Here is a 16,776-nt window from a genome sequence, read left to right as displayed (position 1 = left end):
TTCTATAGTTAAGATTTTCACTGTTGGAAGTCTTGGACTTGCAGAATCATATGGGTGGGAAGGGCCCACTGGAGGTCACTTCAGCCAGTCCCCTGCTCAAAGCAGGGCTAACTTCAAAGTCGCCCTCGGTCGCTCCAGGGCACTGTCGAGTTGTTAATACCTCCAGGGATGGAGTTTCCACAGCTTCTCTGGGCAACCTGTTCCTCTATTTGATTACCCTCACTGAGAAGAACTTTCCACCATCTATCTAACTTGAAATTCCCTAATTATAAAGTCTGGCTTACTCTGCATCGCACCTGAGGAGCACTGTGGAAACAAAATTAGCTTCTGTACAAATAACTACGTCCCTCTGTGGCATATTCTTTGACAGCAAATTACACCAAAACCATGCACTCAACTGTTACCTTTGACACGTACTGTGGTAATGAACTGAATGTTACTTTTGTTCTGTCAAAGGCATCGCTAACAAAACAGACATTTCCTCTGTCCCTTTAAGAGCTGTACAGCTGCATTTTTAAGTGAAGCTGTTTTCTTTGTTAAAAACTGAAGGAATTTGCAATATAAAAGAAAGCAGCTGGAAAATAAAGTTGCTAAATAGTTTTGTAAATGTAGGGGGAAATCTGGGCACATCCAGTATGTTTGCCTGCCTACGTTTTAATAAACACCGTATTATAAAAGTGCAAGCCATAACTGCCTTGGTTTATCCTGCAAGAGGCCCGCTGTGTTCATGCAAATGAGTAGCAGAAGTGGTCACCTTTTAACAGAGTAAAGGACTTTGATCTCCAGCTAGCGTTATATATTGCTGAGGTTTAGATTGGTTTTTTAAAAAAACCCCACAAAACAACAAGTCCCTGTTGTCCTGTCCCTCCCGTCATCTCACCCCAAAGCTGCAGCCCACCACATTTGCTAAGCTATGAAGTTCAGGAGTAGAACTGTTCTACCATCCCTCTACAAGGACAAAGTTGGTAAGAAGCAGCATAAACTATTAACAGCTAGCAAAAACTGCACATGCTATTTGAGCCCTGGCTTGGGAGCGGACCTGCTTGATGACCTCAGGATGAGCACTGGCATTCCTGCGCTCAGCATACAAGCTCCAGCTCTATGCCTATAATATCTCTTGTATCAGCCACGGCCTTTTATCCTTCTGCAACGCTCATGCCACCCTACCTTTAGAGGATGCATGACAGTGGAGGGCCCTTGCTACATGAAATCTTACTGACTTGTGTGGCTGTTTGGGCAGGAGTCCATGATGACTCCCGTCATGACTGTGCCCTACCCAAGGGAAGGAGGTGACAAATTTAAGCCAAGGAAGTAAAACAGTGTGTACTCTGAGATAACCACAAGTGGGCTGTACTTCTTCCATAGTTGCCCGAGAGGCAAAAATGTGTACACCAAACACTTCATTTGCACTGAATGCTAGCTGGGAAAATGTGACCTTCTCACTGTATGTTCCTTGGTGCTGGCAGACTTTGTCCTGGCAAAAAAATTCTTGCTAAGGTAACAACTTTGCTCTTAACAATGCTGAGTGTTTACACGGGGCTTTGCAAACATTTAATTAATCCTTGGCATTCTTGTGAAGTAACTATGAGATTGGTATCGGGGCTTTTTATAGAAGCAAAAGAAAGGTCAAACATAGGGCTGGTCAAAAATTTGACCTGCCTTTTCTCAAAGCATTTTTTTCTGTAACTTAATGAAAAATATGAGATTTCCTTTTACCTGGTTTTCTGGAAAAGTGAAGCTTTTGGCTTTTGACAAACAAATAGTTTGCAGGTAAGCTTGACTACTGTTCTGTGATGTTTTCTGACAGAGAAATCTTTTTCTCCCCCCCAACCTTATTTACTTCAGCATCTGGTCCAGTCTTTAATGAGTTAACAACATGGGCAGGTTTTGACTTTTGCATACATCAAGCAACTCAGAAAAATGAGCATCTGTCAGATCATTCCATCCACTAGCACGTTCTAGTTGCTCTTTGCCATGTTAAGCGCTCCAGTGCTTACACAATGCCTCTGTACAGTCTTGCAAGAAAGGTCAGGCCCTTCAGCAGGTCTTCCACTGCACGCCTAACACTAAGCTTTTCCGTAACATCCCATTGCCTAATTATAAGATCACAAGATCTAAGAGATCCTATAAGCAATGGGATATAGAGCTCAGTTCCTGTTGCCATTAGAGTTCCAACACTGAAGATTATTTCTAAAAACAGCAGGAGGCTGCCTCCATTCTAGGTGAAAGACTTTGGCTTCTACCAAGTATCAATGATTTTGAGTTTCTAAAAGAAGGGGGAAAGTTTTGGCTTTTTTCTTGCAGATCAGCTTCTTAATAGTGACGTACATAAGCAACTCCCAATCTTTAGCTGTGAAAATGCTTTGTAGGCTACTGTCGCACCTCACTGCGGTTTTATTTGCTGTCCCTGTGTTCTGCTCCAAAGCACTATTTTGTACCTAAAGTAAGGACTCCAGATGCTAGTCTGACAAGAGGCAATTTTCTCTGCAATTCACAGAAATTTTGCTTCTCCTTTTCTGCTTCCTAGAAACTAGTTTTGTAGTTCCCTGGTTCCCCAGTATGATGCACGGGTTTTGTGTTGCTGGATCTAAACGAGAGCAGCCTTTCTAATATCTAAGGCTCAAACTTAAAACCCAGTGCCACACAAAGTGTGACACTGGAGAACAAATACCATAAGGAAGGAATATCCGATCCACAAACTGCGCCAGCCTTCAGGGCAGTGAGGAATAGAAGCTTCTTGGCTATGGACAGCAATTGCCACAGCTGGGGCCTCACAAACTGAGCAGCGGCTGATATATGGCTTAATGTCGTCTTCTGCCACAGGCATCATTGGAAGAGGTGCTGTAGTTGAGAGCCAGTAGGATTTATCATTTCGACTTGCATAATAACAAATATCCCCAGGGTTACAGTAGAGGAATGGCATAGTACTAAAACGAGCCAAACATGAGCCGGCCAGCCCTGTTAAAAAAGAAGACCAGAAAAAAAAAGAAATTATGGCAATCATTCTCACAGAAGACAATGCATGTTTTCAGTTTCTTGCTCTTTCCCAAGCATGTGTCAGGGAAACCCTGCGGTCCAGAATGTTTTGCTGGCTTTACAGGTCCCCCTGAACAACACTAATGACTTACAGGAGCTCTCTCAGGGGCACTCAATGCAGACATACTGTTTTTTTCTTCTCTCTTCCTAAGCCTTCTCTCTAGCCTAAGCCTAGAGAAGTCCCAGCTTTCTCTAAGTTCTATTTTATTTTTTTTTTCATTTCAGCCAGAGAGATGGAATTGAGGCTGCTGCCACCAACACCTGCACGTACCTAGATCCTGGTTGTGTGCTTTCTCTTGTCCTTCAAAATACAGTAGGCTGTATCCACTCCACAGTTTGTTCATGCCAACTGGGCACATTGGCTCTTGATCGGACTGGCTGTGCTTCACCAGCAGGTAGCCCATGCTAACGCTGCGACCCGGCATGCCTGGAAGCCCGGGGCTACCAGGGCGGCCTGGCTGACCTTAGAAGAGCAGGGAAAAAGAAATCATACAACTTAAGTTTGTGCTCCCACAAATGCTCTGATGCTGGCTGATATTTCAGCTAAGCTGCTGATGAACAAAGCACAATTGCATGATGCCTCTTCATATGGTAAGCTGCTGTTAAAAGAGCTGTAGTTCTAGGATTATACCAATAGCTTTTGAAATAGATTGGTCCTGGATCAGGCTTCCTGGTTTCTAAGATGATGTATTTCACTGTCAGAGCCAGGGAAAGTCACATATAAAGTTCTGATGAATTTTAGCATTCTTTAGCACAATACAGATGAGCGTATTTTTCCTTTAAAACATTTTCTTTGTCCAAGATGAACCAATGGTTTTTGAATCGCATGCATTTGCTTCATACGGTTAAAACTATGCTCCTTAACAAGGTTTTAAAACGTTTTTCTCTGTGTACTTAGCTAATTAAGCTAGTAATCATTCTGTTCTTTGATTGCGTAAGGACACAGGTATTTCTTTTTCAAATACATTCCCAAATATCACCTACCCAACCATTCACTTCCATGAATGTAACTGCTAGTAAAACACTAGGCTGAAATACTTGAGAGAAAACCAATATAAAAATACACTCAGATCAAAACAAAGTCAGTCACATGAGTGGACTGACATCTACATCTACCAAAACCTATTCTGAAAATCCTGCTTTAAGATAATTCTGTTAAAAGTTAGTTGTCCCTTGTGAAGAAGATGTGAAGACAGAAGCTTTCTCTCTGCTCCCCTCCTCCCCGTCCCGGTGATGTAGTAACCACACAACAATTTCTGGCAGTGAAAGGGGAAAGAGGGAAGAACTGCTGTGCGACATCTCTTACCTTCAAATCCCACCGGACCCTGAAACCCTGTTCCTCCTTGTTCACCTCTGGAGCCGGGAGGAGCTGGAATGCCACCCCTGCCTTGGAGTCCTGGCTCTCCAGGTGAGCCTCTGAAACCTTGCACCAACAACAGTTATAAGCACAATGACTGCAGAGATATCAAAATGCTACCCATTTTGTTAACATGTGCTCTACTTGCATATGTTTGGTCCTATCTGCCAGGTTTATCAATTTATGCCAAGGATGATTCTTGCTCAGGCAAAGAGCACTGTCTCCATTGGAAAAGGTTGCTGGGATCAAGACTACATGAGCCCCACAATCCTAATCTTTCACTCTTGCTACCACCACGCATCTCTGATGAGGCTAGTAGCAAGAGGTGCACTGCATTGGGTCGATCACTAACATTTCCTGAGTTGACAGTACGCCCACAAGGATGTGCGCATTTCCATCGAAGACATTCAGTCTTGATTTAAGTGAGATCCATATCTGATGTTTCTTTGGCTATGTGGGTGTTGTCAAAGTTTTCTGCTGTTGTGCTTATGTTCTGAATGCTAGGAGGAGGAGGAAAGCCAAGCCGTAGCTTTGAAAGATGAAAATTTGACTCTCCTTTCTGATTTATAGAATTTAAAGAAGGGAGCTAAAGCAGTGATTTAGTGGCCTCACTCTGCTAAAGCGAACTGAGCTTTCACTCCACATGTGCAATTCCTACCTGGATCACCTGGTGGACCCTGAGGTCCCATATCTCCTGGGCTTCCTTGAGGTCCTATATTCCCACGGGGACCTGGTGAGCCTTGCTCAGCAACCAGCCTTGGAGGAAGAGGGGGCAACCCAGGAGAGCCTGGAGGGCCCTGAAAGCCTGTGATGGGAAGCAAGATGAGACAGTTTGATTAAAAAAACCCAACACTGTATTTTCCTTAATGTGCTTTCATCCACAGATACGTTGCTGTTACTTGGTTGGCGTACGTGAGAAAGGGACTGTTGTCTACAACTCACCACCTCGGGTGTAACACCTATATTTATTATACTGGGGGACATGTAAGGGGATTGTCTTCTCTTGGACAGCACACAGATAAGCAGAAGGAAATGAATGATGCTACTGCTTCCTCATTTATGACACAGGAATCTGGGAAGTTCCCCCCAGACAGCCAACAGCTCTCTGAGGTGCAGCACCATCTTTTGGTGGGCTTCTGGAGACACAAATACATGATGGTATAGATGGGAGTGATGGATTTTAAAGATATTTCTAAATATCCAGTATGTCTTCTCCGGAGGATTAATTTAGATCAGGAGTTCTTTATTTTTTTTTACCCTGAAAGTGGCTCTGATTTTGGAGTGGGCACCTCATACAAAATAAATTCTTAGAAGGCAAGAAGTTGACTACCCATGTTAAATTCAGGCAGCTGTCCACGGGAATTTGCCAGGGGTCACACAGAGTCATGCAGGTTGGAGAGGACTCTGGAGATCATCTAGGCCAACCTCCTGCTCAAAGCAGGGCCAGACAGATCAGGCTCTGTGCAGTTGCAAAGTGAGTAGTTTAGAAAGGAGTCACGCATCTGACTGCACTTACTCACCAGTCACTCCTCTATCGCCCTTGGGTCCGATGGGTCCCAAATCACCTGGAAATCCTATGGTGCCCATAAAGCCGATGACACCTTGTTCACCCTTCCGACCTTTAGTGCAAAATGACGTGGCATTATTGCATTTCAACACAGATCAAGTGAGTGCAACAGTCATATCATTAAAGCTGCTGTGGCATAGCAGGTTCCCCTGCCCCCAGCCAAGATCAGTGTTTCCCATCCTTACCTTTTGGTCCAGGGTACCCGGGAACGCCAGGTCTCCCTGCTAATCCAGGATCACCTCTGCTTCCTTTTGGGCCAATTTGTCCACTCACACCTGGTTGTCCACTTTCTCCTTTGCTTCCTGGTGGAGCCGGTGTTCCAGGCTGCCCCTGTAGTCCTGGATAGCCTGTTTAGAGCACATATACGTTGTAAGCTGTTTATACTTACGACCTGGGCACAAGGGAAAATAACTATTATCTAATTGTATCCCATCAGGTTTTATTTCCTTAATTTAAGCGGGGAGCTAATGCGTAGCTCCCCAATAGACTAATTCAGCTCTCCTGCTCCTGCTCTCAGGCTGGCATTACCCTTCTGCTGCAGTAATAGAGGAACTGGAGCATGAAGCTCCCACAAAGGACAGTGCCATCTCCAGCAGGATTTCAGCAGAAGTGGGGTGCCTGCTGAGATACAGCCTTCAATGAGCTATTCCTTCCCCAGCAAATGCCCCACTTCACTGGCTGCCTGCCTGCTTCATCCTAAATTCTCCAAGTAACTAGAGAGAAATCAGACAGCAGTGAGTACCTGACTCAGTGCCAGGTGGTAAATAAGCCAAGGACTTACTGTTCCATGTATCTTGGTGCTTCGGTTTAACATCTGGATACAAATAACTACTTCATGCTGTCTTGGGAATTATGGGAACAGCTTCTTTTTCCAGAATTATATGTTGCCTGAAGCTAAACCTGGCAGGCTTCTGTTCAGTTACCTCTGCTGCCTAAGAAGACATTTGGACCTTGTTGCTGAGGAGAGAGGGACTTACTGACTAGGGATTTGGTGGGGCATCTCTCGTGCTGCCCACTGAAGTTGGATCATGTGTGGCTACGAATGCAAGGTGCATGTGGCAAAGTAAAAGCGAGCCATTCCTGTCTCACCGTTTTGGCTGGGAGATGGTGTTCCCGTTCCCACTCTCCTGACTGCTTCTATTTTTATTTTGTACGCCAATGACTGCCTGGGGAGTGGGAATCTGTATGCAGAGTTAGGCCAACTAATGTTCTCTTTCCATCAGGTGTTTTGTTGGTTTTCAGCTGGTTTGCCTTTTGTAAGTTTTTCCTGAGTTTACATAAGCATTTCCATGCATCATATAAAGATGACAGTGGGACACCTGCAGCTTCTGCTACGAGCTCTTCACTGTGGCACTGCAGTTTGAAATGATTGTGTAGTCCAATAAGCAGCAGGTATATCAGCCTCTAAATACAGAGTGACACAGAGTGGCCCTTTCATACGTGTGAGAGAGGCCGGCTCATAGCGTGGGCTTTTAGAGAGGAGAAGGGCTAACGCTTCCCAATGTAACTTAGTTTGCATGGTAATTTCACATAGGAAACTTCTGTAAATGATTAAGAAAATATTCCGTAGACGTGCAAGTCTGCCACAGATTTTAAAGTCGTAAGTTAATATAATGCTTCTGAAAGTTGTTAAGAGAATTCTGGATAATTAAATCAGTAATTTGCATGAAAATCAAACCCTTCCATCAGGACAACCTGCAGGAACTGCCTTTTGTTTTCAAGAGGTCTGTCAATCTTATCTTATGTACCATTCGTTCTGTCCAGCAATTATTCACGCACTTTAGTGTTGCGTTTAATAGGAATATTTTACTAAATCAAGACCAAAATAACAGTGACTGCTGTTGCTAACCCAGTACTTAAAAATCTATTGTTGTCTGAGGGCACAACATTGTACTTTATCTTTTATTGTTCTCTGAGGGGAACAAGGCATGGATTACCTGGCACTCCGTCTAGACCTGGGGAGCCTATATCACCAGGATATCCTGAGATATTTGAAATCCCAGGAGGCCCTGGAAATCCTTCCTGCCCAGGAATGCCAAAAGGTCCTGGAACTCCTGAAAGGAAGAGAAGAAATAATCAGTACTGCAAGGAAAATGCACAATTGCAATTATAAGGACTCATCTTAGGCTACGTATAGAGAGTAGGATTTTCATAATGGAAAACACCTGCAGTTCCCACTGATTTTTGTTTTGTGGTTGGTTTGGTTTTTTTCAGATGATGTTGTGGAGGTTTTTCTTAAAAGAATCAAATACTAGTTCTGTGCCAAAGCTCTCTGGGTAGCTAATTCCATCTCACTGTGTGGAATGCTAATAATCTTGTGTCTGCCAGGTAAAATATTATTTCAAGATAGGAATTACTCAAAATATCCTAGGTATACTGAAGCAGACAAGAAAGCAGCTTGGTTCTTCTGTGTCCTCCGGAGTCAGGGATCACAGACACTTAAGGTTTTTGTGAGTCAGTTAAAATCAAAAGTTTGAATCCAAGAAGTTCTCTACAGATGAAAAGTGTTCAATGCCCAAAAATCTGGCCCACGAATGACAGATTATTTTTTTCAGTAGATTCAAATTGTCAGGAAGCCACAAACCCCCTTTTGTTTATTAATTTTAAAAAAATTAATAATATTTAATTCTGACAAACAAACATGAATAAGTGAAATAGCCATTTCTTCCAGGGCTTGCTAATAAATCTCTGAATGGCACAGCATGTTAGTAACAGCAAAGCGTAACACAAAAGAATAGGAATGAGCCATTGAATCAAGCAGGCAAAGGCAGTAAGGTTTTATATCTATGCCAGTCCTTAATCCTTTCAGAGCCAAAACGTTGGGAAGCTTTTTTTAAAAGCCCTGTAATTAGTTGATTCATCCATAACATCAGTCTGGTGGCTCCCTGGTGGAAGACGAACTGGTGGTGAACCATAATGAGATAAGCAGAGCCTGCTACAGCAAGGTGGGTTTGAGCCAGAAGGCTGGATGCTTACATGGCACGAGGGATAAAGGTTCCCTGTGCATGGGAATGCAGCCCAGGAGGAATCAGCGGGACAATCACACATTGATGGACAGTGAGGCTGTCAGAAGAAACGTAAACACTGATAGATTTGCAACAACAAGAAAGAAAGAAAAGCCATAGCATTTGTGTTAAGTGGAGCCTCATTAAAAATATTTTGGGAGCTGATGGCTGAGAGCAGCCTCTGGCATTTGCAGCGTGCTGAGCTCAGTGGGTGCTACAAGATGCTGCTACCATGGGGGAGGACCCAGGCTGTCCCGGAGGGACTGTTTCTGTGCAGATGCTGGCTGAGCTGCAGCACTAATTCCAAACAGTGACCTTCCCCACATCGGGAGCTTGCTGATACAGCTGTCTGCACTACGCTGCATTTTGTGACATCTGTAACGCCCACAGCTGAAACAAATAGTAAGTAGATCCCATTCTCCAGAATACGAACCTGGAACACCTCTGTCTCCTTTCTGGCCTGGTGGTCCTCGGCTGCCTTCCACTCTGCTCGGCTCTCCCGCTTCCCCTTTGTCACCCACTGCACCTGGGAAGCCTGCAGAGCCGTAGCCATCTGGGCCTGTTGTGGAGTTGTTCAAAATTAAGATGAAAGGTGAAATGTTTATGCATGTAACACCATATGAGCATGCTAACGTACATGTGTAGAACATGTGGATATACTAAATCATAGAATCACAGAATCATTTAGGTTGGAAAAGACCCTTGGGATCATCGAGTCCAACCATCGTCTCCACTCTACAAAGTTTTCCCCTACACCATATCCCCTAACACCACATCTAAATGACTCTTAAACACATTCAGGGATGGTGACTCCACCACCTCCCTGGGCAGCCTATTCCAGTGTCTGACCACTCTTTCTGTGAAGAATTTTTTCCTAATGTCCAGTCTAAACCTGCCCTGCTGCAGCTTGAACCCATTCCCTCTTGTTCTATCGCTAATTACCTGTGAGAAGAGACCAGCACCAACCTCTCTACAATGTCCTTTCAAGTAGTTGTAGAGAGTGATGAGGTCTCCCCTCAGCCTCCTCTTCCTCAAACTAAACAGTCCCAGCACCTTCAATCACTCCTCATAAGATTTATTCTCCAGGCCCTTCACCAGCTTTGTTGCCCTCCTCTGCACTCGCTCCAGCACCTCGATATCTCTCTTATTGAGATGCCCAGAACTGGACACAATACTCAAGGTGTGGCCTCACCAGTGCTGAGTACAGGGGGACAATCACCTCCCTACTTCTGCTGGTCACACTATTTCTAATACAAGCCAGGATGGCATTGGCTTTCTTGGCCACCTGGGCACACTGCTGGCTCATGTTCAGCCGCTTGTCAATTAGAACCCCCAGGTCCTTTTCTGCCAGGCAGCTCTCCAGCCACACTTCCCCAAGCCTGTAGCGATGCATGGGGTTGTTGTGGCCCAAGTGCAGGACCCGACACCTGGCCTTGTTGAAGCACATTCCATTAGCATTGGCCCATCGGTCCAATCTATCCACGTCTCTCTGTAGAGCCTCTCTATCCTCATGTAGATCAACACTCCCGCTTAGCTTCGTGTCGTCTGCAAACTTGCTGATGATACACTCTATGTCCTTATCAAGGTCATCAATAAAGATGTTAAACAGAAATGGTCCCAACACTGAGCCCTGAGGAAAACTACTTGTGACCGGCCACCAGCTGGATTTAACTCCATTGACCACCACTCTTTGGGACCACCCATCCAGCCAGTGCTTGATCCAGCAGATCGTATGCTCATCCAGGCCATGAGCCGCCAGTTCTTCCATGAGAATTCTATGGGGGACAGTGTCAAATGCTTTTCGAAAGTCTAGGTAGACAATGTCCACAGCCTTTCCCTCATCCAATAATCGGGTCACCTTGTCATAGAAGGAGATCAGGTTCGTCAGGCAGGACCTGCCTTTCATAAACCCATGCTGTTAAATACAGGAGTCTGTAATGGCCCATTGAAAACAATGGCTCATAATGGGAAAAAAAGGCCTTGAGGCTTTAACTTTATAAGAGGAGAGAAATTATAATTTGAAGTGGTGTTCTAATCCATCTGTGTGGCAGCACATAGTGTATGAAGTCGTTTGCCAGAGCCCACAATAATGAAGCGAATTCCACCTTGGGCTTTGGATGACACGGTTAAGGAAGTCACATTGCGAAGATCTCACTGACCAAACTCGTAGCCAACACAACGTTGTGCCTATGAGCAGGCAGAATACGAGTCTCACTTACCTGGTGATCCTGGTAAGCCCTTAGTGCCCGGTAAACCATGCAGTCCACTGATTCCTCTTAAGCCAGGCAAGCCTGTTTTAAAATTACATTCATGATTATCATAATAGTTTCTATGAGTTTGTGTATATTCCTAGGCAAAAAATTAAAATGCTTGAATAAATACTATTCTTTGTTAAAATCTGGTGTATTATATGCAAATTAATTCATTACAATAAGCTTATTATGAAATAGACCACACCATGGTTCTGTGATTGGCAAATTTTGTTATTATCCAATAAACTCACCATGAGATATTTTGTTTAATATCTCTGATCCATCTGGTAGCACGCCATTAGTTCTAGTCTTGCTGCCACAATTTTGTTAATAACCATTTAGTTTTCCAAAATCCTCAAACCAAGATGATTATGGCATAATTGTAGGCTCTAAATGTGATTATAATGAAGCTCTCTTCAGGAGAAATTCACGCCGTGTCATTTAAGAAAAACAACAAAACCCTAACAAAATGTCTAGTAGCTGCTGCTGTTATAGGTAGAATTTATCCCACCTATTTGTACCTGTCAAGTGTTAAGTATGATGTTAAAGCTAGACAGGTATCTCTAATTAACGGCCACAGCTCTGGAGGACGATTCAACCGTCACGAAAATAAGTGTCTAAATCTCTCTTTGCTGTCTATAAAGGCAGCCTTCATAACCATATTATCTTAGATTTGATGCAGATTCAGATAGATGCATCTTACTGAAAGCAGGGCAATTTCTGGCTGTACTGTAGAAAAAAACCTGCTCGCTTAACATAATAAGGAATTAGGTGGCAACCAATGAGATTCTGTTTCCTGTGATACAAACAAACACTTCATTTCACACTATTACCTGTATTTTGGTAGCAGAATTCTGTCTGAGCCATAAGTCATTTATCCTTAAGACCAGACCTTGGATCAGTTCGCAGTTTTTGATGATGATGTAGGACAGGTATACTATTTGCTATCTATTGCCACCATTATAATATTCTAATACTGTATATCACTAATCTTGCTGCATTTTAAATATTTTTTTGCTTTTTCTTCCCGGCTGTCATGAAAAACAAAAACGTTTCCTGAAAACTGCTTTCCTGGTTGAGGGAGGTCACCAGCAGTTAAAGTGAGCTCAGCAGGCAGCAATCCTTCAGCAGGCATAAATCAGAAAGCGACCACGTGGGTCTTCGTTAATACACCTGGACTTTATGAGGAATAAATGTTTACTAGAAGGAACTCTTCCCACTCTGAACTGCAAAAGCCCCCTTTCTTCTTCATCTTCACACCAAAGGAACAATAGCAAGCACTCGCACTGAAATGACCGAATTGCTGAAATGAATACCTGCTTGTCCTGGTAAGCCAGGCCAGCCGGGAGTTCCCTTTTCACCTTGAAATCCGGGCGTCCCGGGGCTTCCTTGCTGCCCTGGGGGGCCGACCAGTCCTGGCAAACCTGCACAACAGCGATGAATCATTGCTCATCGGTGGCTTTGAAAGCAATAGCCCAAAACATGAACTTGTGCTACCTTCATTCTCCCAGGTAGCAAAATTAAGGTTTTCCCCTCCTAACGTCATTGTATGACACTGCACCACTCATCCAAGTGGAAGAAAACTGAAGAGAGCAAAGGTAGGAGAGGCATAGTATAGCAGAGCAATTCATTACAAACTTCAGGTTTCTGACAACCTCAGAAATACAGTGGGCTCCTCCTATTAAAATGATAATTTTCCTTCTATTACCAGTTACAGTAAATAATTTCATTTTTGCGCACCTCAGTTTTCCCTTCTGCCGCATCAGTTTTGCCTTTCCGACTGGAGAGCTGATCGGAAAAGGACTGTTTCCCAGAGAGGTATCTACCGAAACTGCTCCAGTCTTGGCTGGAGTCTCTAAGCCCTGTAATTCTATGAGAAATGTGGAGCAACTGCTCTGATCCTCCTGCAATAAGACATGTTCTTAAGCCCTGAGTTTATGATCCAGCCAGAGCCAAACCTGCCTTTGGTTCACAACTTACAGTTGGCCAACGAGCCTGGCTCAAAAGCTCCTGAGTAACTGGGTCCTGGGGGACACTGACTTCACTTGTGGCAGAAAAGAGCATTGAAAAGCCCACCTCCCTGCAGTATTGAGACGCCATTAGGATACCCGAGTATGCCAGCAAAATAACACTTTGACTGGACACATGATCATTGTAAAAAAGGTAAAACTGGTATGAAGCAGAGTTAGGCTTTTGAAATTTCTTCTTAATAAGTTCTGCCATGAGTAACACATCCTTTTTACTGCTCTTTACCGACTTATAGAATGATCAAGGCATTAAAAAAACATAATGACTTTCTTTCGAAGGAGAAGAGATTTTTTTTTTTTTTTGTTTCTCTTCTTAAACAGTTTTATTATTCGGAGCGTTAAAAAGAATATTTTACCTTCCTGTCCCACAGAGCCAGGGACACCCTGTGTGCCCTTGAGGCCCTCAATGCCAGGGATACCAGGATCGCCGCCTTCGCCTTTTTGTCCTGCGCCTCCTCTTGTGCCTGGAAAACCACAAAACCAGTATATTCTTTTAATAATCTCTATACGACCCTAAGCTAACAAGCGTAATGTGAAGTTGGCTACTGAATGGGTCCTGGTCTTGCCACATAAAGACATTCTTCTAGTCAGGGTGCTTGCATAATCTGGGAGAAAGAATAGTTGTCTACAGCATGCTGGCCAAACCATCATTAAATTTGTTTTTAGAAGTACTCCCCAAATTATGTGGAATATGACACTGATGTTCAAGTGTGCCACATGTGTAGGGAAATTTTAATACCTCATCTAACCAACCCGATCCAAAATCAACCTGACTCTGCTATCCCATCTTCCATAATCATGGCCTGATATTGCTCCTTTTCTCGTCAATGGCAAAAAATTATATACAAATGTTTACTCGAGTTGCATGCGACTGATGTTTACTGCTATAACTTTCAGTTGAAGAGGCAGACATAGCACACATTCATTTCAATAAAGAAAAGATGAACCTCTTCAGGAGCTGTCATCAGAGCACGGGTTCAACAGCCATCAAAAGCCCATGGTAAGCTCCCCCTCCCTTCCTCTGTGGACTTCAGTACGTGAAAAGTAATATATCAAGAGCAGTTGTGAAATTAATACCTGTTAAGCCTGGCACACCGACTTCCCCTTTAAGGCCTGGCATTCCTGGTAAGTTTATAGTATCTCCCTGCTCACCTGTTTCAAGCAAAAATGAACACGAGTGGTAAGGTTTTAATTTAAACAGTATTTCCAGTTGTTTCGAAGGAATCACAAATTCTGAGTCAAAATTCAGTAGTTATTTTCTTTCTACAATAAAAGAGGAATAAGTTAAAGAAAGAAAAACATAACATCTCTAGAACAGCCGCCCTCCCTGCCATGGATGGATTTACCCATGGACAGTACACATTGCATGAAATTACCAGTATTAACCTTGTCACAGCCTCCCACACCTACAATATCATTCCGTAAGACTGTACAAAGACTCTTTAAGACTGAACGCCCTTTAGGGCCTCTTCAGAACTTAATGTTGAGCGTTTGATGGGTAATGAATACAAAGCGTGCTCAGATAGAGAACAAACTCACCTATTTCACCATGTGAGCCAGGAGTACCAAAACGGCCCGAAATTCCTGGAATACCCTTTTCTCCCTATCATATGATTGAAAACCGGTATCAGTTAATGAGGATTTATTCAACCTTCCAAGCAGCACAGTTTGGAAATACTGAAAAAGGGCTATTAAATTTACCATTTTCAAGTTTCCCTAGTACTTTATAATTTGTAGAGTCATTTGGCTGAAATCGGTTGAGCCAAACCCGTACAAACCAAGGAACAAGTTCTGTTTGCAAAGACTTAAGTTTGAAATTGAGAACATCCTATTACATATATATGGTGGTGAGTCCTGCAATCCCCGGTTAGGAAAAAGTCCTATTGAAATCCAAGGGCAAAGCTACCTGAGAAAGGAACAGATTTTGTCTCTCTCAAATAAATGATGTCTGTGACTCTACTGTCAGGCCTTTTGTAAGAGTTTATTTCTTCCAGCGTAATTTATTTTTGAGGCAAAGTGAATCACAGTGAATTACCCTCTAGGAGCTGGGATTCTTAGACTCTTTTACTGTTAGATGAGTGGCAGTGAATAATTTTTGGCAGTGGTACCATCAATCCTGCGAGAAAGGGAAGAATAAGCCCAGCGTTGAGAATAATTTTTAACAACAGCTACGGCAACAGGACCATGGACCTAGAAGGAGCTGTCTGGGTCCTCATGGGCAAAAAGCTGGCTCCTGAAATTTGGGTGTCTCCCAGTGAGAAAAGAAAGGACTCTGCTTAATGAACACTGTAAGGATCAAGCAAAAATATTTGATCTGTTTATTCAATTTCATTGCATTATTATCTTTGCACTGTAGCTGTTCAGCACAATTTCAAGGGGTGAACGTCACTCCCTAGAGACGCTGAATGCCAGCACAAGGACACCCTCATGGGCATGAACTCACCCTGCCTCCTGTGCTGCCAGGGAAGCCTCTGATGCCAGGAGAGCCGGCTGGACCAGGATACCCTTTCAGACCTGTCAGCCCTTTTGCGCCGATGTCCCCTTTCACGCCGGCCACGTAGCTGGGATGCCCAGGGGACCCTGGCGTTCCTGTCTTTCCAGGGATGCCTGGCATTCCCTTGCTACCTGCAGGCGGGGAAGAAGAAAAATAAAGGAGACTTTATTATTAAAGCTGGGAAGACTGATTCGCAGTTGCTTGTGCGTAAGAAGTTTTCCTGCTAGCAGCCTTCTCAAACCACGGCACCACGATATGCTAGTGTGTGCCAACAAGGCAGCAAAGGCAGCTTTCCTCGGGGGTGTCTCTGTGAGACGCTGCCAGACACTTAGAGACTTTGCTGGGGGGGCTGCAGCGCAGTGGTACGATGAGTGGGGAATATTTAATACGGTAGCTGAGAAAAGACACCGCTCGATAGCCCTGAATGTGCTTTCTTTTGTTTTGCTGTGACCACTGACCTTTTAAGCCAAAGAATCCCTTCGTGCCCCTTTCTCCAACATCTCCTTTTTCACCTTTAACTTCCATCATCATGCTGGGCTTGATCTTTGGGGGCTCTCCCGGGGGGCCTTGATCCCCACGGTCACCTAAAAGGTAGAAAACCCAACCATGTTACAAAAAGCTAGTCAGCAGCACTGCGTTGGAAAAAGCGAACAGATGAGTGAATTAAGCAAAAAGGGATTAATAGATAATCTTGCACAAACTGTGGAAAATCCACTTGCTTAAAAAGTTACCTGTGTCAATACAACGTGTCAGCAGAACAGTCAAGGATAAGAAAACATGAAAACTGAGTTAAACTTTTCTACATATAATCCTGGGGACCTGTACCCAGACTCCTCTGTGATAGATAATTTGCCTCTCAGCAGATCAGTTAGGTATTATGTGTGTACAAAAACCAAAAACCACACTGGAGAAACCACAGAAAAGTAGGTTAGTTCCAGTGAAAGGGAAGCTCTTGGTCAAAAAGCCCCAGGCGAAAGAAAGTATTTGTATTTGTTAACAGTCATTTTGTTCCTTTTCCTGATTTGAAGGTTACTGGTG

The 16,776-nt window shown here is 43.7% G+C and overlaps 2 protein-coding genes across 4 annotated transcripts in view; one reads left to right on the top strand and one right to left on the bottom strand.

Moving 5' to 3' along the window:
• Positions 1-3,390, top strand: part of RAB20 (RAB20, member RAS oncogene family) — a 40,907-nt gene extending 37,517 nt beyond the window's left edge. The window contains exon 3 of the transcript XR_008469838.1: positions 3,262-3,390. The gene's annotated coding sequence lies outside the window, so the exon portion shown is untranslated. The remainder of the gene's footprint in view (positions 1-3,261) is intronic.
• Positions 1-16,776, bottom strand: part of COL4A2 (collagen type IV alpha 2 chain) — a 147,603-nt gene that overhangs the window by 1,964 nt on the left and 128,863 nt on the right. For all 3 annotated transcript variants that reach the window (XM_054224104.1, XM_054224088.1, XM_054224095.1), the window contains exons 33-47: positions 16,197-16,322; positions 15,688-15,869; positions 14,784-14,847; positions 14,322-14,396; positions 13,601-13,708; positions 12,534-12,641; positions 11,185-11,256; positions 9,399-9,524; positions 7,898-8,014; positions 6,146-6,307; positions 5,914-6,012; positions 5,052-5,198; positions 4,343-4,459; positions 3,308-3,499; positions 2,672-2,958 (exon numbers count right to left, since the gene is read on the bottom strand). In XM_054224104.1, the coding sequence (XP_054080079.1) occupies positions 2,672-2,958; positions 3,308-3,499; positions 4,343-4,459; positions 5,052-5,198; positions 5,914-6,012; positions 6,146-6,307; positions 7,898-8,014; positions 9,399-9,524; positions 11,185-11,256; positions 12,534-12,641; positions 13,601-13,708; positions 14,322-14,396; positions 14,784-14,847; positions 15,688-15,869; positions 16,197-16,322 (1,982 nt within the window). The remainder of the gene's footprint in view (positions 1-2,671; positions 2,959-3,307; positions 3,500-4,342; positions 4,460-5,051; positions 5,199-5,913; positions 6,013-6,145; positions 6,308-7,897; positions 8,015-9,398; positions 9,525-11,184; positions 11,257-12,533; positions 12,642-13,600; positions 13,709-14,321; positions 14,397-14,783; positions 14,848-15,687; positions 15,870-16,196; positions 16,323-16,776) is intronic.

The sequence above is a fragment of the Rissa tridactyla genome, chromosome 1 (genome assembly GCF_028500815.1).
Source record: "Rissa tridactyla isolate bRisTri1 chromosome 1, bRisTri1.patW.cur.20221130, whole genome shotgun sequence".
NCBI classification, from domain to species: Eukaryota; Metazoa; Chordata; class Aves; order Charadriiformes; family Laridae; genus Rissa; species Rissa tridactyla.
This window is presented reverse-complemented; position numbering and strand designations above follow the sequence as displayed.